Source organism: Chaetomium globosum, genomic scaffold, assembly GCF_000143365.1.
Source record: "Chaetomium globosum CBS 148.51 scaffold_1 genomic scaffold, whole genome shotgun sequence".
Lineage (NCBI taxonomy): Eukaryota > Fungi > Ascomycota > Sordariomycetes > Sordariales > Chaetomiaceae > Chaetomium > Chaetomium globosum.
In genome coordinates this window covers 221,391-247,537 of record NT_165976.1, presented here as the reverse complement: position 1 = coordinate 247,537, position 26,147 = coordinate 221,391, and the positions used below count along the sequence as shown (strand labels likewise).

The following is a 26,147-nucleotide window of genomic DNA, read 5'->3' as shown; positions in this document are numbered from 1 at the left end:
CGATCGATTTCCACGTGATGGAAACGGAGACCCCTTTCCTACTTTGCCTCAGGGATATGGACAGACTCGGCATCAAGTTCGACAACTTGAGGAACCTCCTACAACGAGGAGACGTCGAGGTTCCCGTTACACGGAAATGGGGACATCCCTGGCTTCAACTAACCCAGGAGGAAGCTCTGGTGTGCAGTTATCTCACCGACGGTGAACTGCGGCGACTACATCGACGATTCGGACACCCCTCTGTTGCGCGCCTTTACAAGCTCCTCAAGACTGCAGGACACCCAGTGGAGATCCAAGCCCTGGAGCTCATCGCCAAAGTGTGCCACCACTGCCAAATGCACTCCGCACGCCCAGCTCGCTTCAAATTCACCCTTCACGATGATTGCGAGTTCAACTACGAGGTCATCATGGATATCTTCTACGTGGAGGGCAACAAACCAGTTCTACACCTCGTCGACGCGGCCACAGCTTTCAACGCCGCGCGTTTCCTTCCAGACGTATCAACAAAGTACGTGTGGGAAGCATTGCGCCTTTGCTGGATTGACGTGTACCAAGGACCCCCTGACTACGTCGTTACCGATGCAGGGAAGCAATTCGCTTCCACAGAGTTCCGCCAGAACGCCAAGGAGATGGCGATTACCGTCAAGGAAGTCCCGATCGAAGCCCATAACAGCATCGGCAAGGTAGAACGGTACCATGCACCTGTACGACGTGCGTACGAAATCCTACGCAAAGAGGACCCCTCTGCAAGCCCAGAACTGTCTCTGCAAATGGCTGTCAAGGCTGTGAACGACACTGCAGGTCCCAACGGACTTGTGCCAACTCTGTTGGTATTTGGCGCCTACCCAAGGATGACACACAACTCTGCGCCATCGCCAACGCTACAACAACGCGCCCAGGCGATCAAGAAAGCCACAGACGCCGTCCGCAGGCTCCATGCTGAACGCAAGGTCCAGGAGGCCCGCACCACACGCAATGGTCCGGACACCTTACGCACCACGACCCTTCCACTGCAGTCACGTGTGAGAGTGTGGCGCGAGAAAAGCCGCCGATGGGAAGGACCTTTCACATTAATCGGTGTCCACGACGAAGACTGCATCGTGGAAACAAGCCGCGGCGCACAGAAGTTCCGCTCTACGGTGGTCAAGCCGTACTACGAGGACCCTGCTCAACAGGACGACCCTGCGAACCAGAAAGACACCGCAGAGAAACCAGCACCTGAAGTTCCGGACTCTCAACCAAGGAGCACGACCCCTCCTGGAAACGCCATCGAAGAAGAGCCAATCCTCGATTCGATAATTGTGGCCACTCATGCGCCCTTCCCTGGGGACGAAGACGAACTCCCAGACGACGGACCGCACAGGAACACTCGACCACGCAGAACCCACTTCGCCCACGCATTCCTCCAGGAGAGCGATGTTCGAGAGGACGAAATCTTCGAGATCTTCTTGTCAACGAAGGAACAAGCAGACGCCGCACTCGCAGTCCAGTTGCGCGCCGATGGCAAGGTCACTACACCCGGGGAACCTTTTGAGGAGTCTTCTAAACAAGAGATCGAGAGCCTTATTACCCGAGGCGTCTTCGAATTTGTCAAATACGACGAGGACTTACACGGCGACGCAGAGATCTTTAAGTCAAGGATCGTAAACGAAATTAAGGGCAAGACAACGGACAAGCCCTATGAGAAATCGAGGCTTGTGGTCCAAGGCTTCGGAGACGCAGGAAAGGAAGCCATCCTCACGCAGTCGCCAACAATCCAACGCGCAAGCCAACGCCTGATCCTCGCAATCGCGCCGTCACTTCAGAGACAGGGTTGTCTCCTTTGGCTGCGCGATATTACGCAAGCCTACGTGCAGTCGGAAAAGGCACTCCAGCGCAAGATTTTGGCATTTTTGCCCCAACAGATCAGGCACTTATACCCCGAGGGAACCGTGATGCGCGTGATCAAGCCGTTGTACGGGCTGGCAGAGGCAGGAACCTATTGGTGGGTCACATACCACAACCACCATTTGAAGAGGCTCCAGATGGCAACCTCTACGTACGACCCCTGCCTGTTGATCTCCTCCCCCGAGAACCCGGAATTTGCCTGCGTGGGGATGCAAACAGACGATACTCTGGGTCTGTCAACAGAGGCGTTCTCACAACGCGAGAACGATCAACTGAAGGAGGCGTCATTCAGCGCCAAAGACAAGCAATTTCTCACCACCGCGGAACCCCTGGTTTTCAACGGCGGCATCGTTACACTCAACAAAAACGGTTCAATCACCCTGCGGCAGAAGGGTCAAGCCCAGAAGCTGCAATTGATCGACGCCAACGCGCCAGACGCCAAACAACAGTACGTTCAGCAACGGGCTCGCGGCGCGTACATCGCTTCAATTTGCCAACCCGAGGCCTGCTTTGATCTCTCCAGCGCAGCCCAACACCAAGAACCGACCCCTGACGATATCAAGACTCTTAACCGAAGGATCCAGTGGCAGATGGACTCACAGGACAGGGGACTCACGTTCTTACCCCTGAACCTGGAGACTGCAAGACTGTACGTCTTCGTTGACGGCTCTTTTGCCAACAACAGAGATTTCACCTCCCAGCTCGGGTTTGCGATCATCCTGGCCAACGAAGACGAGATCAACGATCGCCACGAGTTCTCCATTACAGGGAACCTCATCCACTTCAGCAGCACCAAGAGCAAGAGGGTTACCCGCAGCGTCCTAGCTTCCGAGGTTTACGGAATGGTGGCCGGCGTGGATATGGCTTACGCCCTGGCTTCAACATTACGCCAGATCACTGCCCACCTGAACCTTCCTGCCATCCCAACCATCGTCTGTACAGATTCTTACTCACTGTACGAATGTCTTGTGAAACTCGGGACTACGAAGGAAAAGCGGTTGATGATCGATATCATGGCACTGCGCCAGTCCTACGAGCGCAGAGAACTCCAGGAAGTGAGGTGGATCAATGGAGAGGACAATCTGGCGGACTCCTTCACAAAAACAACGCCGAATCGTGCCCTGGAGCGGTTTGTTGACTGCAATAGTGCAACTGTACGCGTGGAAGGATGGGTCTCACGTTAGGAGGCCTTTGGGGGACTACGAAGGGGATATTTGGGGACATGTACGTAATCCGAAAGCCCACCTGCGAACTCTGGCGTTTCCTGGCCTCAAAAGAAGAGACTGCCAGTGTCGGAACATCTACGCCAGAGTTACGTCCTCGCAGGGGGACGTGACGGAGGGCAGGGGGGGGTCCACCACTGGGGCAGTCGTCACGTGGTCCTGGACCTCGGGGACGACAACCCCGGCTGCAAAATCTGAGCCCCCCTCATTTCTAGATAGAAGAACATGATCCAATTGAACCACGAATGTAGCACGTCCCTCCAGAGAGAAGGGATTTGCCCTGTGCTTCTAACGCTATCGCGATACCTGGTATTCCCTACAGTCAAAGTCGTCCGCCGGCCTGGTGATTGCCCTGCCGTCCCGTTCCTTTAACCACCTCGCTTTCCAAGCCTCTTCTACTACCCTGTTCGTATCAACGGTTCCCCCCGTCCAGCGCATGACGGTGCCCGCGGCTTTCTTATTATAATTAATTACTTCTTTTACTTTTCTGACTTTGCTTCGCTTCTCCTCTTAATTTCTTGCTTCTTTTCCAGTTCGGCTTTTCCTTTGGTAGAGGGTGCCAAGTCAGGTCGCATCGCATCTTCATCTCCAGCTTACCTAGGTCCGGAAGTCCGTCAGGCTGCCCCTGGCCGGGCCGGTGCATGTTTCGACCAGGTCTGATGTGGAGGTCACCTATTAATGATGTCGCAGCATTTGGCCCAGGGTTAAAATTTGGTTTTCGTTTATTGATGTACACGCCACAAAATAATATCAGAAAATGCTAGCATGCGATGACAACCCCTTAAAAGCTAAAAAGTCCACCCAAGTCTATACATAATATACAGCGAAGAACTTCGCCCCGATCCATGTCTATGGCACCAGGGAGAGGCAGGGAATACAGTTGTCTTTTTCTCGCTTTGCTCACCAACGCCGGCATCGTGCGCTGCCCGGCTTGCCCGGTCGCGGCGCTGGGGAGGGGGAGGGCTCCGCCTGTTCCGACTCTTCCGACTCTTCCGAATCTTCCGAATCTTCCGAGTCACCCGACTGTTGCGCCGACGATCCCTCGTACAGAGCCGGCCCGGGGATCGGCCATTCGTTGTCACGGCTGTCGTAGACTGAGAAGCCGAACAGCTGGGAATCGCTCTTGCTGTAAAGCTCGCCGGCCGGGACCCCAGAGCCAGACAAGTCATCGGTACCGCTTCCCGTGACTTCGATGTTGCCGCACTGCATGTAGAACTCGGGCTCGTTGATGTGGGCGCGGTGGAGAGCGATGAGCTCGTTGCGGAGCACGTACTTGCCCGGCGCGATCGACTTGGGGATGGTGGCCGTGTTGATGCCTCCGTTCTGGCGCAGCACGTCGGTCGCCCAGATGCCCTGGGTGTTGGCTGGGCCCGAGGCCAGGCCGGACTCGGCGATCTTGGTCCAGCGCAAGGATGTCTTGTCGACGCTGGCGCAGTCGCCGTTGCAGGGCGCGATGTAGGTGAGAACCGGTCCGCGGTGCGATTCCGCCCAACCGTTGGGGTTGATGACCTTGTCGTCAGAGGTCCAAAAGAACGAGGCGGTGCCACCGGCTGCGATGGTGCCGTAGTTGCTGGAGGCCTCGGCGCCGCGGCGGCAGATGAAGTCGGGGGAGCTAAAGTCCAGCTCAGGACCCTCATCCTCGGTAGTGAAGCTCCAGCCGATGGCGTTGGGGTCGGGAGAAGGGTTCCAGCGGCTGAAACCCTCGTAATCTTCACCGTCTAGGGTGAAGGTGTTGATGTAGCCGTGGGCAGCCACCCGAGTTGCGAGAAGGGTCGCCACGAGGGAAAGTTGGCGAGCCATGTTGGGCGGGATTGGTACGAGATGCAAAGAATGAGATGCAGACGGACTCTGGCAAGGGGCTTCTGGAATGTATGTTGACCTGAGTTGGGAAATAGACATGAAGCCATTGAAGGCCGGGCGATTCGTTTATTTATACATGGCTGGAACAGACTTCGGCCAACGGCCCAATGGTACGGTCTACGTACGGTGTTATTGACTTTGGGTAGGTTTGCTGAAGTTTGCAGCGCCATGTAAGGGACCTTCGTCGGAACTTTCAAGGCAGCAACCAGTCGAGCTCTCCGATCGGGCCGCGAAATGCGGTGATGTACAGATCTGTAGTGGTTCTCCGGTGTTAAGGTGGCAGAGACGCAGGGGTTGTGGAGTCACCGACGCCTTGGCTTGTTTGACGTTGGATTGTGTTTGAATCACAGGGGCCGAAAAGAAGCCGACCTGCTCCCATTGAGAAGAGTTTTAGTTTCAAGAGTGCGAGTCGACTCGGACCCCCTTATCGCTGAAACGGGGAAATTCTCCGATCCCCAAGAACAAACACACAGTGCCTTCCAGGTTGTCAAGTTGTTAACCCCATTTGTCAACCCGCCGCAATTGAAGCTTCAAAAAAGCCCGACGGACTTTAGGAATCTAAAATGAAGTTCTTTCATTTTGCCAGTGTAGGCCTTAGTGCCACCTACGCCGCTGGGGTCAAGGCAACGTCATGACAACCTGCAAACTGTCTTGGCATGTGCCTAATCCTTTTCGTCTTCTTCTGTTTCTGGAAGTTGAGTTTGCTTCTGTCGGAAACAATGCCAAGTTGGGAGTTCACTCCGGTATGTATGGACGACCTGAAGTACCCCCAACCCTCCCCACAATACCCCTGAACCCCTTAACCCTCCAACCCTTTCAGCTCCAACCCAAATCGCTCGCTCCACTTTTCCTCCCCTTGGTATCCCTCCACACCCCATTCTCCGCCCTCACCGTGCCACGCCCGAATATTCAAGCTTGTTCCGTGATGGATGATCCGGGAGGAGCTGAGCAGCAGAACGGGAAGGGGAGGCTAGCTTGCGCAAGTGATAAGAGTACATACACGTGCTCTCATATGATAACTAGGTATTGGTGTCGTTCCCTCCCCGGCTTGGTGAAGTTGTTCCATTCCGGGTCTATGGGATCTCCCTGGACGGTGATATCCCGTTTCTGGTGGGGTTATATCTTGATGTGAGGTTGTGAGACTGGCCTTGGGGGTTCCATTGGGGGTACTTCTGGTCGGCGGTGGGTCCAAGCATACAAACGCTGATGTGGAGGCCTCTAAGAAAAAGAATGGTGTCCAGACCATTAAGCAAGTACATGAATCTCAATATCAACACAACACACCGGAAGACGGTAGGTTCCGTGCGGTGTAAATGTCCCTCCAGCCGTCCATCGACCCGGTTACCCTTGATCTTCTTTTGGTCCCTTCGCTGGCTTGCGTGGTCGTAGAGTCATTTTTCTGCGTATGGGTGTCGTGATCGCGCGCGTTTAGCGGAGCGTGCTTGCGTAGCCGTTACACTGGAAGGCTGCGCGAGCAGATTGGCCGAAGTTGATCATACACAAGATCGCCCTGCTCTCCTTGAGCACCAGGTTGAAGTATACGGGCGTGGTTGTAGGGACCTGTTGGAAGACCAACAGCCACTGATCCAAGGTGTCACACACACAGGAAGATGGGAATTCACACGGCTGAGCCTAGGAGGCTATGAGACTCTGCCAAAATCAATTGTCATTATCCCCCTCTTCCCTCTGTAAGGGGGGTTCCAAACCCGTGATATCTCTCTCTGAGCAGCGATGGTGGCACCGCATGCAACCGCACCTGGCCTAAGCCGGTGATCTCTCCGGCCTAAGCCGGCCGATCTCTTGCCACCACGTTCTGGGCCTTGACCCATTGACCCTCCTGTGCTCAGACCTCCTGGTCTACCTTCCAACAACTTGGCCTGAGGCATTTGGGAGTCGGGTGTGCGTCCTTGCTTCGACGCTCTCTGGGCTGCTGCCTTGGCATCTGACCCCAGCGCGAAGTCAATCTCCGCTGGTATCCACAGAAAGTTGACCGAGTTCCCTCTTTGTCAATGCAGCCTGGCCAAGTCGTAGATTTGCCGTATGATGCTTTGTTGGCCGGATTGCGGGCTTGTACGAGTTAAAGGCAAAACGATTTGATCCGGATGTAGTTAGCGTGCTAAGGCCCTATAAGCCCAGTGCCTCCAGGCGAAATAAATTCCATCCATCCAACCCGGTGTCAACTGGGGACAACCACATTGTAAAATCTGTGGTTTCATGCCCGTGATATCTTGTCTAATTGGCCATCACGTTGAGCTGTGATTTCGGGTATCGTCTAATTTTTGTCCTGACCAGCGTATGGAAAGGACGGGATGATTGCTTTGGAGGTGGGGTTATCGCAGACGTCAACACTGCTCCTTCCTCAACAACCGCTACACACAATAACATTTTGATGTCCAAATCATTTCGAGTTGTGGCCCCGAAAATTTCCTTTGCATGTTTTGCCACGTCCATTTTGCAGCACATGAGCCGAGGCAGTCTGGTGAAATCAGCAGAACCGAACCACCGATGGACCACTCATATCAAAATGTCGGAAACCATTGATTCGCAGACGATCGAACAGATCATCCCGGGCACACAACCCGGTGTGGATGACAACACATCCAACCCAGTAATTTGTAAGTTGTCCAATTGTACACTATTCGCAAAGCAACAGAATCGTCAAGCTAAACAATACATGAAGCATTGACCGACCAGAACGAACATACCATCTTGACTGTGCCGGTTAGCCAGGTACAGAAGCAGGATGCGTTGCAGAGGATTGCTGTAAGTTAGCTCCGGCATGTTCAAGTGGGTGTTAGACTAACAAGAATTTTGCAGGAGCTCAGCCATAAATCGGCTACCCTCGCAACCCAAGGTAGATCACAAGAGGCATCAGCGAGTCGAGAAGGCGGTGCCGACAGCACACCAAGCCAAGACGCTGCAAACCCGAGGAAGCGCAAATACAACAAGGTGCTCTCCAAGGAGACCCACGAGGCGGTTTGGGATCGCCTCAAGACTGTCAAATTCATATTTCGCATCAGCTACCTGCTCGAGTTACGCCCTCGGAACGAAGAAGACCTTGTCGAATACTATTTCGGCGACGTGAATGGTCCATCCGCGGACTTTGTCAAGAAATATGTCCACAACCGCATCGTGGGCATATCGGGCACCTGGCAATACCGCTGCTTGGAGAGACTCATCGTAAGACAACACCCCGAAAAGCGCAATCCCAATTGCTAACCATATAGAATTTTACCCGTGAGCATACCCAGGAGATGCCGATATTCGCCACGTTCAAGACCGGGGAACAACTCCACACATACCTCAAGACCCTCTACACTCACGACCTTTTCGTCGAGTTGTTCGACTTTTGCAACGGACACATCGACATTGCTGGAAGTGAACGGGATGTTCACAAGTGGTGTCGTGGTACGTACTCACCCGAACTGCAATAATCATCGTCGGCTCACAAATGTAACAGCACTCTTTGTCGAGCTCCTGACGTGTGCTAAGAAACATGTCGATTGGCTGCAACTGGGCCCTTCGCGGCCGATGGAGACTCTCGCAGATGGAACCCCTGTGTGCAACAGGGCATGGCTCATCAACCGCTGGAAGAGCATCGCCGGCGCCAAGAGCTGGCAGAAGATTCGCTTCGACCCCAAAAATGTGAAGCGTGTCCCCAAGGCACTAGCCAAGAGATACCAACCCAAGAAGAAGCCCGAATTCCAGAGCGTGAATGATGATCCGGAGACATACATTCCATCGGACACGGAAGAGTGAGTCACAACAGAGCAACGACTGCGGCTCGACGCGAGGATCATCATCCTTATAAGATTTTGGGCGCCGACATTACAACATCAACACAGACGAGGATTTGAGCGCATACTCCAGGCATCTGCATAACCAAACTGCAAAATTAATGGTGAGTCCGATGTATTAGCTGATGTCTGAATACCTGACTAACACAAACAGCAAAAATGACCATTGCTTGTTACAACATCATTCAGGAGGCGACTATGACTTAGCATTTGGCGAGGAGGACGGCATTTACCAAGAGTAACGACTAAACTGCAATGCGATGTATTTTAGCCACCGTACTATTCGGGTCTGATATCACAGCCAAATGATGATCAACACATATTTCCTCCAACACTCGCATTGCATGTTTCTGGTGTCACGGGGCGTGGTCAGGGAAGTCACGGGACAAAGTCAGGTTCTGGCTAATGACTGAGTTGTGCGATGAGGAGAGAGGAAGCTCTCGCAAGGGGACGCTAACGGAGAGGAGATACTGCTGCTAGTGTGGGTTCAGGTCGCGTAGGCACGTGCTGCCCACGTGACCCAAGCAGGTCAGGCTTGGTGCCGTGACACCGTTACGGATATGGTCCCAGATTCTCGGGTTCTATTGACAGTTAGTATTCAAGGGTCAGGGGTAACAATGCGCAAGGCGCTTACTTTGAGATGCGTATCAGCGTCAACCCATACCGGCTTCGAACCTGCGACGTTCCTGGCAATATCATCGCGCTGGTTCTCGCCCAGCTTCGTCAACGGAACGATTTGTACCGTGGTCTTGTCTGTCAAAGCTGAAAAGGCGTACAGGACCGCACTCTTGCCGTATCCCGTGGCGGCGATGAGGACCGCGTCGTCCTTATCGTATACCAGGCGCCTCACGGCCTTGACTTGGCCATCGCGAGCGCGTTGCGCGCCAGTAATTGCGCAAATCGCATCATTGATGCGCTGATCAGTGGCATCAAAGTCCATTTTCCACACCCTGCAGGCCGAGTTGGATGGGCTCAATCGATTTGACGGGAGTAAATTGACTGCGAAGGTTGATGTGATTGACAGCAACGTCTACGCAAAATCTGGGACGATATGAAGCTGTTTTGTGGCAGTTGGATGGGGGTCATCGATCGGATCAAAGTATGCTCGGTAACCTGAACAGCAGGTTCGCTACTATAATTTTAACAACGCAACTAAAAAATAGCCCGATGCGCGTGGAGCAAGCACACGAGCAGAGAAATCACCCAGGAGCCACGGCGGACGGGCTTCGAACCGTCAATCTCGCCCCAGATCGCTATTACCGCGGCTACGCCACGGCGCGATCTTGGGGGCTTAATTGACTGGTTCTTCGCTCGGTAACTAAGGTCTTTTCGCACCAATGGTGATGGTAACGCTTTCTTGGTGTTTTGAATAGCGATAGCTGGGAGTGGTGGCAATGGCTGAGTTCGGTGGGAGCGATGGCCGAATTCACTGGGGGAGGTGAAAGGTGGCAGCTGTCGCCAGGTGGCGCGATGCACAATTGCAGTGGGACAAAGAGGCACAGGCAGCTAGCAGTATTTCAGGAAATAGAAGCGGCAGGCGAGCTCACTCTGAGGCGCTGGTGCTGGAGGCGCATCCGGGGGTTGCCGGGGAGTCTTCTTCTTCCGTAAGCAGTATGAGGTGTTGCAGTGGTGACGCTGGACGCGGTTGACAACCTTGGACAGCTGAGCTTCGCTCAGCTCACTGTCAACAGTGGGAATGGCGCGTAGCGGGTTGCTTTCGCCCGGCGGCATCTGCCGCCCAGCCTCCGGGTTGACGGCGTGGACGTGAATGCCCCAAAACTCAGCGAACTGCTGGCGGGCTGCCTCTGAAGTCATCTCAGGGAGCGGTGCTTCAAGGAACCAGCATAGGCCATGGCTGTGGGGACTGCCACGGCCCTGCCACTCGTATCGTTGCCATAGTTCAGTGAGATTGAACTTCTGCTTCATGACGAGCGTGGTGAACAGTTGCAGGCGGCGGTGAAAGTGGTAGGCTGCGATATGGGGATTATCGCGAGCAGCTCCTGAAGCTTGACACCCCAGTAAGCTTTGGTGCCGCGGATACTGCCCGTCCATCGCACGATGGAGTCAAGAAGCCGTTTGCCGTCAGGGGTCTCATTGCGGAGCGCCTCCTTCAAAGTGTCGATATTGACTGGCTCGGGGTTGAGCTGCTCATGACGCTTCACGAAAAACGCGCTTCTGGCGCTGATCTGACGCCTCATCCGAGTATTGAAGGCGACGAAGCGAAATCGGGGGTGGCGCGTGAAGCGCCCGTCACGCCATTTCAGTGCATGCTGTAGATAGTCGCCATATTCGATACTGCGCTGCCGCGGGAGCACAAATTCAGCTTTGCCTTCCGGGTAAAGTGAGGGGAAGGCAAGAGAGAGAAGAGCTTGGGAGCGATTGAACTCGCTGAGGGGAGTGCTGCGAATCTCGGGGCCGACGATATGGTCCTGAGCTGGTGGTGCTTCATCTGGAGGTGGAGATTGCCGCCGGGGTTGAAATTCCATGGGATTGTGGACATGAGGCTCACCAGCAAGCTCAGCGCGCAACATATCAAGTTCTCGCTCGCTGACGACCATATTCGGCACAGCAGCCGCCTCCTGGTCATCAAAGTCAACAGCATCCTCGAGGTTGACAGCAGCATCCTCAACTTCATGGATGGGAAGCTGGTCCATGAGATCGCCGCGCTCCGGGAGGGCTTGCAAGGCAGCTTGGTCCACCTCAACATCTCGATAGCCGGGGTGGTGGGCGCGCAAGAAAAGCAGCCACGCGGTGACGACCTTGCGGCGCACAACAAATTGACGACGAAACTGGCACTGGAGATGCGGGTGGTTTGCGGTGTTGGCAGGGCGTAAGATGATAACGTCAAGATCCCGCGCAAGGCATGGTAGCTGGCTGTAGACCTTGCCCACGTCCCGCAAGAAATGCACGACGTGACCGCGATACTTGTATTGCGCACCGCGCACCGCCAGGACCTGAATATGGACATGGACGCGCGCGATAAGCATTTCCTCAACCGGGGTGAGCTCACCTAGTCTTGCCAGCTGAGGAGGGACGTCTCCGAAGTCAAGATTGTTGGCGGCTGAGTAGAAATAAGGAAGGGGAGGCTGGTCGGCTTGCTCACGGAGGTAAGGGGAAGTCGCGACGCTGGCACGTGTGGCAGACAGCAACACCATTCAAGTCCCGTAGCTTCATGTCAAACCAGCGGTGCTGACACCGGCCGCAAAGCTCCATCTTGTCATCCGTAAGCTGCTGGTGAAAGGATTCGATAAACCGGGCATCCTCCGAAGTTACCGCAATTGTATCCAGCGGCGTCACCCCCGGCTCAAACGGAGGATCTGGTGCTGTGAGATCGCGAGCAGGTATAGGCCGTATTGAAAGCGGGCGTCCTCTCGCAGGGCGTGGAGGCAACTGGGAGGGGGGATGAGGCTGGAGGGAAGCTGGCTTGAGGAGAAGTTGTTGGGGACGTCGTCACCGTCATATCGAGACGAGTGGACCGACGACCGGCCCGACGGCAAGAAGCTCCCACTAGAGTGACCCTGCCCCACCTCCGGTGTGACGAGCGGCGGGCCACCGGCTCCCGGTGTGGTGGGAGCGGGGTGCGATGAATCAAGCTGGGAGAGAGACGGCGACGAAGACGAAGAAGGCTTTGCCCGTAGCTGAGCTAGGGTAGGTGTGAGGCTAGTCTCAGCTCCGCCCCGTCGCTCAGCACGGTGCCGCCGTTGGATATCAGTTTGCTCTTTGCGAGGTTGTGCCGTTGGGGGACTGTCGCCTGAGTGTTGGCCACGGCGAAAGTAAGTTGCTGTAGTTGCCGCGGAGGTAATGCGACTGAAGACTCGATCTCGCCGCCGTAGCGGCGACGGTGACGGTGCCACTACAGGCGTAGGAGAGTGGGGAGACGTCGCTGCTATAGCTGCGGGATGGGCTGTAACCCTCCCTTCGGACAGCTGCAACGGTAGACTTGCAAGCGGCGTGCCAAGGTCAACGCGAATTTCCTCTAGAGCCAAAGGCGTGACTGGGCGATGAGGAGCTTCTCGTGGCTGGCTGGGCGTAATTGCAGCTACTGCTTGGGACCGCTTGGGTGTCGCGGATGGCTGCTGGGAAAGCGACGAAGATTTGGGAGGGACGACTGCTTGAGAACTTGAGGGATTGGAGGATGGAGCAGCCGCAGCTTCGAGGCTTCGAGGCTTCGTCGTAGATAGTCCACGCGTGCAAGCTGGGAATAGCCTCATAGTTAGCTCAGTGGCGTGACGAAGTGGGAGTAAGGAACAACTTCTTGACGGCGCGTAGCGGCTTTGTCGTCACGGCAAATAGTACAGCTTCCAACCCACCCGCCCTTCTTACCGTAGAACATGCTAACAGGCCTTCGGGTATTGCATCTAGGGCAAAATCATGGTGCTGGGGCTAGCAATGGTGTCGCCAGCCCCGTTGCCGCGGTTGCCACTATCGCCACTTCTACCGGGCGCGTCTGCAGCTCCCACGCCCGCCATCTGCTGGAAATGAGCTGAAAAGTTGCCAGAAGCTGGTGCAATTGACGAGCTATCGTTTCATCGTGTAGATTTGTCGTATCTTAAGAATTGGGTTCTGCGCGATGATTGTTGTTATAATTCACCCCAGGAGCCACACCTACGCACAGCCACCTCCGCTCGCTAAGGCTCGCTACGGGGGCGGTTGCTTCGGTGTGGCTCCTGGGTGAATTATAACAACAAAAATACTACCATTAAATGCGCGCGCTTCAGACCATCCTCCAGAACTATTTATATTTGCGGTACGACGTTGTGGTGTTGAGATATTTAGGAGTGACTGCGGCATCGAATTTCAATTTGTATGGGGGCATGCTCGGTAACCTGACCCAATCCCGAAAAATGCCCTCAGACCTCTTTCAAAGGCGTTCTGTGCAAAAAGTGGGCCCCAACCAGATAGGCTTAGCGGGACTTGGCTGTACTGAAAAATGTATGGTATTACGTCCTTACGAGCCGAAGCACAGGCCTTTTTCCAGCCTGCGGCTGGAAAAGCAAGAACACCCTCGAAAGAGGTCTGGGAATTCCGAGATAAGGGCCGCACTTGCATAGTTAATCCCCGCGGACCCCGAGAACCTATTGGGAGCCCTGTGCGGCGGGGTGCTTTCGTCACCGTAAAGTTCTCGAGATGTTGAGACGGATTTCCTGTCCATCTGATAGTCCGCCACTGTCCATCTCATTCAACTTGTCCATCCTATCTCCTCTTGATCAAATGCATCTTCCAGCGAGAGAAAAGCAGCCAAACAATCTCGCCCAGTTCGCCAACTTCTGATATCGACTCAATCCAATTGTTGGAGAGCCGCACTTGGCCCTCCTTTGAAGCGCTTTTCAGAGGAGGCCGTCACGAGCTACCGTAGGAACCGTCACCGCATACCGTAGGCCTAAATTCTGCCCACACAAATCCCTAACCCTGGCCTCGCGCAACAATTCTGCCGCCCCGCCTTCGGCAATTCTGCCGCACTTCCAGCTTTCTGCGCGCGTGCACGCATCATCATCACCACCAACCCTCGCACACCAACAGCCATTGCAACTGCGCTGCGCGCGTACCTTCAGTAAGCGCCCCAGCTGTTTCGCGCGCTCTACAGGGCTAACCAGCGATAGATATGGCGCTTTCAGAGCTCGACTCCGACGCGCACAGCGATGCGCACAGCGATGCGCACAGCGATGCGCACAGCGATGCGCACAGCGATGCGCACAGCGATACGAGCGCGCGGGGCGACGCGCAAGCGCTGCCAGCGCCGCTCTCGAACCCCGGGACAAGCCACAAGCTTACCAACAGCCAGTACGATTGCTTAGACGACTTGCTTGACGACCTTCACGATCACGGAGCCAAGGCTGGCTTTGCCGTCTACAAGATGCGCAGCAACAACTATATCAAGGACTTTGGGCCCAGTCGAGTTGATCTCGGCTGCTACAAGGGCAAGATTCAGCCCTCCAGAGCCCACTCTCGCAACACTTCGACAGTCAAACAAGGCTGTACGTGGCAGGCCATCGCGAAGGCGCTGTTGGTTAATGGGGAGCGCAAATGGACCTTCCACATCAAGTCTGGCTGCGAGAGCCATGTCAATCACGAGGCAAAAGACTTTCAGTGCGCGAGGCGACTCAGAACTGAGCACAAGGCCTTCGTAGCGCAGTATATCGACAGACCGGCGGTTTCAAACCGCGAAGTGGCTGTTGACCTGCGCAACAAGTTTCCAGGCATTGTCTTTACTCGGCGCCAACTACGCAGTCTGCGCTACCGGCTGCGCAAGGAGTCCCTCAACGGCTATACACCCTTCCAAGCAACCAAGAAGCTACTTGATGATGAGGGCATCATGCACCAAATCAAGTGGGCAGCGGCCCCCGATGACGGTGAGGCAGAGCGGAAGCCAGAGGGCTTGTTTTGGACATACAAATGGTGCGAGAAGCAGTGGGTTCTGTACCCATGGGTCCAGCTCTATGACAACACCTACAGGACCAACAATAAGGGGCTTGCCTTCTTCCAAGTTGTAGGGCTTAACCACCTTGGCATGGCCTTTGCATGTGGCTTCGGCCTCAGTTTAGCCCGAGAGGCAAGAAGGCTTCGACTGGCTGATGGACCAAGTTGATGTCAATCGCGCGCGAATCGGCGCCTCAACACCAAGCGTTACCATCACCGATTACGACGACGCCATGCGGAACGCGATTGCCAGAGTATATCCGGAAGCCCAGCCGCAAATTTGTATATTCCACATCAACAAGAACGTCGCTTTGCACTTCAAGAAGAAGTGGAACAAAGATGCCGCCGCTGCGGTAGCTCAGTCAGGACAGCAGTCAGCACAGCAGTCAACTGGCCAGTCAGAAGCCCCCTCTGACCTTGACACTCGACAAGACGATGGGGAAGAGGTTGAGCGAGTTGTGAATCGAGCCAACAGGGCTGCCGACGGCTCTCTCGAACCATTGCCAACAGAGGTGGAGTACTCAATGGCTGGCATGTATACCCTTTGGGAGCACATGATCTACTCTGCTAGCTTGGATTCCTTCAACGCTGCGTGGGAGATGATGAGAGCGTATTTTGCTAGCCAGACAGCTATTCTGACGTATCTCGAGACTACCTACTTGCCTGTTGTCGAACAGTGGGCTGGCTGCTATATCAACAAGAGACTCAACTTCGGCCAGCGCACCACATCGCCAGTCGAGTCAGTCAATGGTTACCTTAAGAGCTTTGTGATCAACGGCAACAGCACTGTAAAGCAAGTCGTCGGCCAAGCCTTCAACATGGTTACAGAGATGGAGCGGTCAGTCAAGGAAGCAGTCAAAGAGGAAAAGAACCGCCTACGCTTCGAGTACATAGGCCAGAAGTGGCTTGGCTCAGCGCCTTATAACGTCTCCTCCAAGGCGTTGAAGTTGGTGACGAAGCAATACCGAACTATGCTTGGCGCTGTCGAGTCTCGCAGTCGGCCAACTGCGGAAGCTCTCAAGCCTTGTACCGGCCGATTCACAGCGCAGTATGGTATGCCTTGCAGCCATAAGCTCTTTGAGCGCTACCAAGTTAAGAATCTGATGCTGAAGAAGGAGGACTTCCATCCATACTAGTGGCTGGAGAGAAGCCTCGTCGACGAGGATCAGTACTTACAGTATCACGAGTTTGACCGCGTCACACAGTTGCGCGGCAGACCACGCGGCTCTACAGCTTTTGCCCCTGATTCGACGGCACCACGGCTCACACAGCCCCCTCCACAGCCGTCGGCAACGCCCCAGTCAACAGCAGCTAGCACCAGGGGACACTCAACAAGAGCCAGGGGCACCAGACGTGCCACATCGCGCCAGTCAGGCCTTGCGCCGTCGATACAGCGTGTTCCATCGCAATGGGAGGGCGTGGAACTGGTTGAGGCAGAGCCTGGGGTCTCCAGGACGATCAATGGCCTAGAAACAGCAGCGCGCGCGTCCAGACGTGCCCGGGACGGTCAATCCAGAGGTTCACGAGCGCGGGGAGGGCGTGCGGCGCCTTCAACACCAAGAAGCACGGCTGGCGCAAGCCGTGGCGGCATCGCGAAGCGAGGCACGCAGGCACGGGGTCGCCAGACGGCCAGGGGAGGCACAAATGCAGCTGTGGGCGAGGCGGAAGGACCGTCTCAGGGTGAAATGGCTCGGGATGGCCCGCAGGAAGGTTCACAGCGTAATTGACGGTTTCACGCGCACTAGTTGGCTGTGCACAATTCCCAGCGATGGGCGTGTTATTGTAGGAATCGCGAGAACTAGCATAGGTAGCCAGAATTAACGGCTTGGCGGCATCGCTGTTTGCGCTGAATTGCGCTGCGATTTGATTGCACTGTGGCAATTGACGAGCGCTGCGCGCGCATCGCGAAGGCGGTGAGCGATTATTTTCACCGCCTACCTTACTAGGTAGGCGGTGGGCGTTGTGGGGTGGTGCTACGGTATGCGGTGACGGTTCCTACGGTAGCTCGTGACGGCCTCATAGCCAATAGATTGAATTAGTGGCCCACACCTGCAATTGAGCCCAACACTGGTCTGAGCGCATTATTCGGAATTCCAACTAGCAGGTCCCGCTTTAGCTGCTGAAGATAGGACGCTGAACACTTGGAGAAAGTAGCCTCCAAGCTGATCTGCTAACAACAACCAAGGCAAGAGGTAAATGGTGCAGCGAGAAAGAGGGAAGAAGTAGGGGGCTTGTACGAGTTAAAGGCAAACCGATTTGATCCGGATGTAGTTAGCGTGCTAAGGCCCTATAGGCCCAGTGCCTCCGGGCGAAATAAATTCCATCCATCCATCCATTCGGAATTCCTACCTTTCGACCAGCGATTTGGCTCAACGAATTGCGCCAACGACCACATCTCGATCAACACCTCGATTAAAAACGTGTCGTGAGTTGCCCTCGAATAGCTATATTCAGCGCCTTTTAACCATACTAATTTATACCGCATAGATGGCTGATTCCGATGTTGAAGAGGGTCCGCCCGCGCCGCCTGCGCTGCCCGCGCTGCCAGCGACACTCCCGCGTACTCTCACACTACCGCACCACCCATCTTCGTCATCTGTCCTTTCGTCTACGCGCTCAGTTAGCACCCCGTGGGGTACTCCTAGCCCGTCCCGCTGTCTGGCGACTATGGCGGAGGAAGAGGCTTATGAGGCTGATTCGGAAGACGATGATGAAGGTACAGCGCTGGATGATATTGTCCAGGAGACACTGGGTCACTGGAATAATCTGAGAAGCAGGGCGAGAAGGTCTCGCAACACAGACATGTACAACCTGGACACGTTCATCAGCAAGTGGGTGAAACATCCTCGCCGGGCAAAGCAACTAGCAGATGTGCTGCTCAAGCCTGAGGTACAGGCCGCTCTAGAGAGCAAGAACGTTGTTGTGAGAGTAGCGCAGGGCGAGGACGACAGTATAATTAGCAGAATTCGACATGAGTTGAAGCCATTGCAAGTTGACCCATCATTCAGCGAGTTCAAGCCCGAAGAACAACAAGCAGCAGATCCCACCACAGTTGAGGATATCTGTAAGACGGAATGGCTGGACAAGAACCTCGCCAGAGCGTGGCCAACACTCAAGGAGAAGGCGCCTACTACAGTCAGATTACTCTCGCAAGTCATGCAGACTCAGTGGGATAACGGCGTTTCGACAGTTCAAGCCAACAACGACTTCAAGAACCAGATCTATCTTGTTGTATCTATCTTGCTTGGCGGTTTCGCCCGCAATAAAGCCAGCTTCCTGCGCGATATATTGGGTCTGTATCTCATTGCGAACGGCACTGCGCGTCGAGCCATTGAAGTCCTCAACCACATCGGCGTCATCCCCTCTTACGCAACTCTCAACCGCTTACTGAACCAGATGGCGGCCAAGGCGAAAGATGGTATCAAGAAGGTGGCACACGACCCCAATGGCATCGTGGTATACGACAACTTCAACTTCAAGAGTCGTGTTCGCGAACTGGCTGGCGGTAAGCAAGACCAGTTCATCAATCTTACCACATCCCTCCTTCTTGGTTGCCCAGAGCTGAACGGCCCATTCAAACAGTCCGACATCGACATCACTGTTCCGTTTACCAAGAAGATGGTCATCGAGTACCTCCTGCCACGGCGCCCTGTTATCAACCATGCGTCGCGATGGCTAGTCAAGCATTCGTTCCGCAAACTATTCAAGAAGAACGTTGAGCCCTTGCCCGTGGTTAAGAGGGTTACCTTCCCTCGTTCTCCATACATTCAACTTGGCGCGATATTTGAGGACGAGGGCACGATCGACGGCGTGTACGGATTGCACGAGACGCTCTTCAAAGACCGACTAGACTTCAAGGAATTCGCCGACCGCTTGGTGTTTGTTTACGGCGATCATAAAACGACGTCGTTCATCCGGCGCATCAAGAACTCACAGCTTGAGTCTGTCGATATATGGGAGCAAAAGAAATGGATGCTTCCTATCCCCGCCTTCTTCCATATCAAGCTCAACTATATTGAGATGCTGTTCCGGGTGTTCTGGGATACCGGTACCAAGACGACCTCCTCCGCTACGATCTCGGCCGACGTTCATTTCTTCCATCGCGGCAAGAATATTACCAAGAAGGACATCAAGTATCACCAGGCGCTACCTCTTCTTATACACGGGTATACGGCTCGGATCTTGGCGTTCATCATTGCGCATCTGATTGAAGAAGGCACACTGCAGGGGCCACTGTCAGTCGACGGCATCTTGAATGCGGTGGAGGCTATGGACGAGGATGACTTTGGGGGTGTATTCGACCACGTCTAGGAGACAGTCTTATCCCCCGCCGCGTGGGCAGGCCGTTATGAGGATACCGAACCCGGCTCTATCGACGTGGAGTTCCGAAACCATTGCCGCCTCATGCAATGCGTTGAGATCCTGCTGATGATGTACGAGGCAGTCCGTGTTGGTGAGTACGGTCTTCTTCGGGAGATCATTCCAATGCTACCTGTCCTCTTCTGGGGAGGAAAAGGATCGAACTATGGCCCAGAGATGCTGTATTTCGCATGGATTCTGCATCCCAGCGTCGCGAAACAGACTGGTCTCGCCGAAGCCATCCTCAAAGGCGGGTTGATTCGCTGTACGACCGCCGGCAGTGGCTACAAAGCCATCGACTTGTTGTTGGAGCACGTCAACGCATCGTATGCGCTCGACGTCAAGTTCAACAAGAACTCCACGCACGATATCCAGGCGACGTTCTCCCGGCTCGCGCTCAATGGCAACTATCTCGCAACTATTCGCAAGTCGGTTGAAGGCGTATTCAGAGCCAAGCAGAAGGGTACTCACACTGCGGGGGACGCGACGGCAGACATCATCTCGTACGCCTGCAAGCTCTACAAGGATGGAATTACGCGGCGCCGGACGGCCGACATCCCACCTGCTGGCTTCGATGCCCCGGATATATACGAACAGGGTCAGAAACAGCTGCTAGCGAAGCTTGCTGACTTCAATGCCGTTGTGCCCGAGCCCAAGGATGCAGCTGATCAGCGGCTGATCCCTGGCGTTGGTACAGGTGGTACAGAAGACGACGAAATCGACTGGCTGGATGAAGGGGAGCGATTGTTCCACGTTACCGAAGATGACTTCTGGCGTGTAGACTTGAATAATCAAGACGACGATGTCGGCGGATTGGGAATTTGAGTGTTCAGGGGTTCAGGGGTAAGAGTATGTAGAACAAATTGAGCGCAAATTTCTGCATGTTACTGTCAAACTGCTTCAAATCGCCGGAAATCGTCTAATTACACTACTTTTACAAATTTGATATCTCAGCGTTTCGATGCTGGCGATATTGATGGTTCTGCCGCCCGCTTGCGGCCTTCATTAGTACCGCTTACTGTGCCGCTTACTGCCTCTGTGCCAGAACCCGACACTATACCAACGCTTCGGCGGGCTGCCCTATCTGCACTCTTCTTCTTCTTGTAAGCATCGCGAGCCTCAATGACTGTAGCGATTGACTCTGTACAGACCGCTACTAGCTCTGGACCACTGGACTGAAGGTGCTCCCACTCTCTAATCGCTGGGAGCTTCTGTACCAGCGACGGGACATCGTTGAACGGGAGCTCTGGCTTTTTGCGGGGGCCCTGCGAAAACAGACGGGCGACGGCATATTGAAGGCGAAGATCCATCCACATCTCGCCCAGTACGTCAAAGTGGCGATGCTCGGCGGGAACTAGCTGTTGCGCCTGCTCCTTGCACCATACCGCCAACCGATCCATCGCGAATGCTGCCAACGAGCCAGTTGTGGGCTTCTCCTGCCCTTTATTCAGCGGTTCAAGTGGTGGGATGCGGCCCAGCGTGCGGTTACAGTTGTGGCCGTTACAACAGAACTCCTTATCAAGTGGTCGCCGATACTCAAGATCCGGGTCGTCTTCGATGCTGGGCTCTTGTAGATAATCTAGCGCGGACTCACGGAAACAACCACTGTTGAGCCAGGATCTGATAACTAGATCCAGTTTCTCTTGCGCAGTGATGTCGTTTTTGCTCCATTTGATACGTTTTTCGAAGTCCCAGAGACCAACGGAGCTGAGGGCGATAGCCTCTTCTTGTTGTTGAGCATTTGCAGCCTCTTCTATGGCTTGCGATGTCTGGCTGACTGGGTTGCTGTTCTGACTGCCTTGACTAGCGATATCGTCATCGTCGCGATCAACAAGAGCCATCTCCCGGAGACGGCTAGCAATGGCGGGCATGTGGGCTTGTTGTTGACGGGCTGGTCGTCTTCTTGGCTGTTTAATCTTTGGTACTGGTTTATCAGTGCTTCCAATATGACTGAATACCCAATAAGGCGCGAATACAACAGCCATCCCGCGAATATATCCCTGTTCCGCCGCCTTTTGCGTGTTACGCATCGCTCTACTAAAGCGCTGCCATAAGTCGGCGAGGCTGGGGGACTTCGGCAAGCCGAACTGAACAACTCGAACGATGTCAGGGATATCCATCCCCATACCGAGGGAGACCGTCGCTAAGACGATACGGCAATCAGAGTCAGATGCCAGGTTGTTGAAGATGATGTTCTTGTCGGCATCACGAACGTCGGCATCGTACCGTTGTATGACCTTGCGAGCAAACTCCTTAGAGAAACTACACTTCTCTTGAGCGTACTTGCATAGAGACCATCGTGCCGCGATCAACCGGGGCTTGCTGTCGATGTAGATGATCGTTTTGGGGATGCTGCGAACCGTGTGGACTGTGGAATCTTCGAGAAGATAATGGAGGCGTCGGAAGTCATTGATATAGCCGCGAACAAGCGGTTGTACAGCGATGGAGATCTCTGGTCGATTGACAGAGGTGCGGATGATCTCCAGACGCCGCAGGTCAAACCCAGCATGCTTAAGAATATAATCCTGATTGTCCCTGTCCAACGTCGCTGTACAGCCAAACCACGGGACCCAACGTGGTAATAGTGACCGCAATGTATGGAGATACGTGAAGTCTGGCCTGAAATCCCTCCACTCGCCAACAATGTGAAGCTCGTCGATGGCGAATAGACCGATCTTTTCGTGGAATTCTGGGCCTCTCAGGATAGACTTGAACTTCGGGTTGACGGCTTGCTCGGGGCTCAAGATAATATGCGTGTAGTCGCCATTGCGAACTTCGTCCCAGATCTTGGGATTCTAATAACTATTAGCATCCAGAGGCTTATATCAGGGGTCAGGGGTAACAACGCTTACTTTGAGGTGCGTGTCGCCGTCAATCCACGCCGGATTCGAATCTTTGACATTGTTCGCAATGTTATCGCGCTGGTTCTCGCCCAGCTTCGTCAGAGGTACGATTTGTACCGTGATCCGGTTTGTCAGGGCGGCGAAGGTGTATAGGACTGCGCTTTTGTCGTATCCAGTGGCGGCGACGAGCACCGTGTCTTCTTTGTCGTATGCCAAACGCCTCACAGCCTTGATCTGACCGTCGCGAGCGCGTTGAGCACCAGTAATTGCGCAAATGGCATCGTTAATGAGCTGATCAGTGTCGCCAAAGTCCATTTTTCACACCCTCTAAGCCGCGCTGACAATGCGCAATTGATGTGGCGATGGAAAAAAGTACGCGGAGGTTGATATATAGTAGGAAAACGTCGCTGTAGATTTTGACGATGTTTGAAGACAGTCTGTTGAATTTGGAGGGGGGTCATCGATCGGATGGAAGTGCGCTGGTCGTAATCCTTTTTTGCTTTGCAACAACAGATCAACAATGCAACGCGATTAAAATAATAAATTTACTACCGTTAGACGCACGCGCTTCGCACCATCCTCCGCTACTAATTACATTTTTGATGTGATGTCTTGGTGTTGAGATATTTACGAGTGTCTGAGACAGGAATTTCCCATTTGTATGGGGGAGCGCTGGTCGTAAGGCCCAGATCCCAAATAATGAACCCAGACCTCTTTCAAAGGCGTTCTTGGTTAAAAGTGGGCCAGATTCTATATAGGACTAGCGCGATACATTTGCCCTGAAATTTGTATGGCAATACGTCTTACGCGCCTTGGCGCGGGTCATTTCGGCTGGAAAACGCAAGAACGCCCAAGAAAGGAGGTCTGGGACTTCCGAGATAACTCACAACCACAAACTCAATCACTTGGCGGGTTACTTCGCTAGCCATCGACGACTTGATCGTACCGACGATGTTGTTGCAAGCATCTTACGGCATGCGACACAGCCAACAAACAGCCATTACGACATCCTCTCCATGATTCGCGCGGAGTTCCCTGATATCTATATCAAGCGGTCCGACATTGGCAACATCATTGCAACGCAAAACTAACTCAAGGCTGGGCCACTTACACCGACACAAAGCTGCATCTATCACTTGCAGACGACACCCGATATCACGTACCGCATTTACCGCCACAACGACACTGTTGATGGGAAGATTGAACGGGTGTTCTGGACCTATAATTAATTGGTGTCTCGAACAGTGGAAAAAGAACCCAGAGGTCTGGTCGCTTGATTGTACTTACAAGATCAACAAGTTCGATATGCCACTCCTTCAGATTTGCGGCCTAACCGCCATGCACACAACTTTCAACGTGGGTTACTGCTTGCTCAGTGGCGAGCAGGGTGAGGATTGTTTTACGTGGGTTCTTAGCGTTCTTCAATCGCTACTTACCGCCAACGAGATCCCACAGCCTCAAGTCATCATTACGGATTACGACAAAGCGCTCAAGAATGCTCTGCGAAGCCTGTTCAACAACAGTGTTTAGTATCAGCTATGCCTTTGGCATATTATGAAGAACGTCGCCTCCAACACAAAAAAGAAGTGGGAGGGAACACTCGAGGGAACTGTACTGGGCGACCGCGGGAGTGCTGGAAGCCACCTTCGCGAGGACGATGTCGATATCAGTACTGCACCTGGGCAGGACTTCCAGATTAACCCAGCCAACTACGATAAGTCGGCCCGGCTAACAGGTATACGCTTACTCGCCGGCGACGACCGCCTTCAACACTTAGATGAGGGCATTCGCAATCCGGAAACTGCGCCGCTAGTTGGCCGCGCGCCAGCGGGTAGTATGCGGAAGTTGCTCGATAATGCGGATGGCTTCCTCGCTGCCTGGGCGGCTGTGGTCTATGCGGATACTGAAGCTGAGTTTTTTAGGGAATAGGATACCTTAAGGAACGAGTTCAGGGACCAGCCTAGTAAGTTTTGCAGCAGGTAACCTGGATATATCTCTAACAGTTGAGACAGGCCTGATCAATTATCTTCGCGATACATACCTCCCTTTACGGCACGAATTCGCCCACTTCTCCATCAAGAACTACCGCAACTTTGGTATACGGGTAACCTCCCGTACTGAAGGTGCCCACGGCTTATTAAAAAAGCTAATCAGCAACCGACTTGTCAATCTCGGCCGCCTCATTAAGGCGATTGAGGAGACCCTCAGTCGCCTACAGGAGAGCTACCGCGCCAACCTCCACGACCAGAGCTCCAGGAAGGTCAGGAAGTATAGCCACCGCGTTATGTCGCGGTTTAGATACGATGTTGGCTTCGTAGCTCTGCGTTTGATTAACGAACAACTCCAAATCGTGGAGGCTGCAGAGAAGGCAAAGAAGCCTCTATCAATCTGTACAGGCGCGTTCAACCGCCAGTTCGGTCTACCATGTGCGCATACAATCGCTGGTCTTGCGCGGGCGAATGCGCAGATCGAGCTCGGACATCTGAACGGGCACTGGTGGTTGAAAAGGGACCGAGTAAGTCGGCTTCTCAGGTTATTTATATAGAAAACTAACTGTTCTAGCCCTTAGACCCCGACTTCCTTCCCCTCCTTAACGAAGCTGACCCCGAGCGTGTTGTCAACCATCGAAACCGCGTTTACAACGGCCCACGGCCACTTCCAGAAGAGGAGGGAGGGCGCATTGATACAAGCAGTCGACGCGTGCCATCGCATGACGAAGCCCCGCACCCTCGTAAGAAGGCTAAGAAGCCTACAGTTGCCCAGCTCAACGCTCAACAACACAAATTCAGGGGTTGCAAGAGCAACTAACTGGGATAACCCAGGCGTTAACAACCCTTACACAGGCGCAGGCGGCTCAGCGGTTACTACCGTTGTCCCAGATACCCGCGCCAACGTCAACACCAGTGTATGCAAGCCAGCAACAGCCTCCTATGCAGGACCAGTACGGTTACCGGGGCGGGGGGCGAGGGGGGGCGCACGCGCAACCGCCAAGCCAACTCCCCTATTACGTGGCACCGCCAACCATCAACGGCTTCAATGCGATGCCACCGCAGGGCGCGCAGGCGCAGGCACAGGCACAGGGCTGGTATACAGGGCAGGGCGCACAGGCACAGGGCTGGCAGACAGGGCAGGGGAGGTAGGCGGTCTGGGCTGGTAGTAAACCAACTTTATTTCAGTTTGTTGAATCTGATTTTTATTGCGTTTTTGAGCGATTCAGCCAGAGCCAGTTTGATTCGCATCGCGTTGCAGTTGACGAAGTTTGAAAGATTGATTGATTGACCCTGTTGGTTCGGTGGCCAGTGGCTGGCTAAGGTGCGTTGCCGCAAAATTTTGGTGGGCTTTGTTTAATTAGGCCTAGTTACTCCGTCGTTTTAGAGTTTCACTCCGTGCATTTAGTAGCTCCCGGGTTGAATATTGTGTTGTTGCTAGCTGGACTCATGCCAAATGCGGTGGAAGCTGCGTTTCTGCCCCATATCTAACGGATGGTTCAACTAAAGGGTTGGTGTTGCGACAATCGGATAAGCAATCCACAGTCCTGGCCGCATGCCCTTGTTTATCGTAGCAAGACACATGCCCCGATAATATTGAACGAGGTGACAGCCTGAGTATCACAGGCCTCGGGATAAGAAACCACGGAACAGGTCGGATGGCTGGACACAGTGCGTAGGTAGGCTGCACTACGAGTGTACGCACGGGCGCAAGGACCGGAACAACCACTTGGACAAGCTCATGAGTTTTACGACGATATGGTACGGATCCGG

General features: G+C 54.1%; 8 protein-coding genes across 8 annotated transcripts in view; 5 read left to right on the top strand and 3 right to left on the bottom strand.

Annotated features, from left to right (window-relative positions):
* CHGG_00081 (uncharacterized protein) overlaps positions 1-3,071 on the top strand; it is a gene marked incomplete at both ends in the record, with an annotated part of 6,921 nt that extends 3,850 nt beyond the window's left edge. Inside the window, 2 exons of the mRNA XM_001219301.1 lie at positions 53-2,335; positions 2,411-3,071. Of these exons, the coding sequence (XP_001219302.1) occupies positions 53-2,335; positions 2,411-3,071 (2,944 nt within the window). The remainder of the gene's footprint in view (positions 1-52; positions 2,336-2,410) is intronic.
* A 939-nt stretch (positions 3,072-4,010) lies between these two features.
* CHGG_00080 (uncharacterized protein) lies at positions 4,011-4,910 on the bottom strand (the record flags this gene model as incomplete). The annotated part of the gene is made up of 1 exon (XM_001219300.1): positions 4,011-4,910. One exon carries the CDS (start codon positions 4,908-4,910, stop codon positions 4,011-4,013), a length of 900 nt encoding a protein of 299 aa, XP_001219301.1.
* A 2,584-nt stretch (positions 4,911-7,494) lies between these two features.
* CHGG_00079 (uncharacterized protein) lies at positions 7,495-9,009 on the top strand (the record flags this gene model as incomplete). The annotated part of the gene is made up of 6 exons (XM_001219299.1): positions 7,495-7,585; positions 7,651-7,733; positions 7,788-8,150; positions 8,213-8,378; positions 8,431-8,725; positions 8,922-9,009. 6 exons carry the CDS (start codon positions 7,495-7,497, stop codon positions 9,007-9,009), a joined length of 1,086 nt encoding a protein of 361 aa, XP_001219300.1.
* A 234-nt stretch (positions 9,010-9,243) lies between these two features.
* Positions 9,244-11,754, bottom strand: CHGG_00078 (uncharacterized protein; the record flags this gene model as incomplete). The annotated part of the gene is made up of 4 exons (XM_001219298.1): positions 9,244-9,348; positions 9,402-9,766; positions 10,315-10,737; positions 10,809-11,754. 4 exons carry the CDS (start codon positions 11,752-11,754, stop codon positions 9,244-9,246), a joined length of 1,839 nt encoding a protein of 612 aa, XP_001219299.1.
* A 2,615-nt stretch (positions 11,755-14,369) lies between these two features.
* CHGG_00077 (uncharacterized protein) lies at positions 14,370-16,320 on the top strand (the record flags this gene model as incomplete). The annotated part of the gene is made up of 2 exons (XM_001219297.1): positions 14,370-15,254; positions 15,310-16,320. The coding sequence occupies 2 exons, from the start codon at positions 14,370-14,372 to the stop codon at positions 16,318-16,320; spliced, it is 1,896 nt and encodes a 631-aa protein (XP_001219298.1).
* Positions 16,321-17,671: 1,351 nt separating this feature from the next.
* On the top strand, positions 17,672-20,368 carry CHGG_00076 (uncharacterized protein; the record flags this gene model as incomplete). Its single annotated transcript, XM_001219296.1, has 2 exons — positions 17,672-19,489; positions 19,604-20,368. 2 exons carry the CDS (start codon positions 17,672-17,674, stop codon positions 20,366-20,368), a joined length of 2,583 nt encoding a protein of 860 aa, XP_001219297.1.
* Positions 20,369-20,493: 125 nt separating this feature from the next.
* Positions 20,494-22,701, bottom strand: CHGG_00075 (uncharacterized protein; the record flags this gene model as incomplete). Its single annotated transcript, XM_001219295.1, has 2 exons — positions 20,494-22,338; positions 22,396-22,701. The coding sequence occupies 2 exons, from the start codon at positions 22,699-22,701 to the stop codon at positions 20,494-20,496; spliced, it is 2,151 nt and encodes a 716-aa protein (XP_001219296.1).
* A 1,023-nt stretch (positions 22,702-23,724) lies between these two features.
* On the top strand, positions 23,725-25,526 carry CHGG_00074 (uncharacterized protein; the record flags this gene model as incomplete). The annotated part of the gene is made up of 5 exons (XM_001219294.1): positions 23,725-23,910; positions 23,971-24,276; positions 24,395-24,901; positions 24,956-25,117; positions 25,230-25,526. 5 exons carry the CDS (start codon positions 23,725-23,727, stop codon positions 25,524-25,526), a joined length of 1,458 nt encoding a protein of 485 aa, XP_001219295.1.
* Between the last annotated feature and the right edge of the window lie 621 nt (positions 25,527-26,147).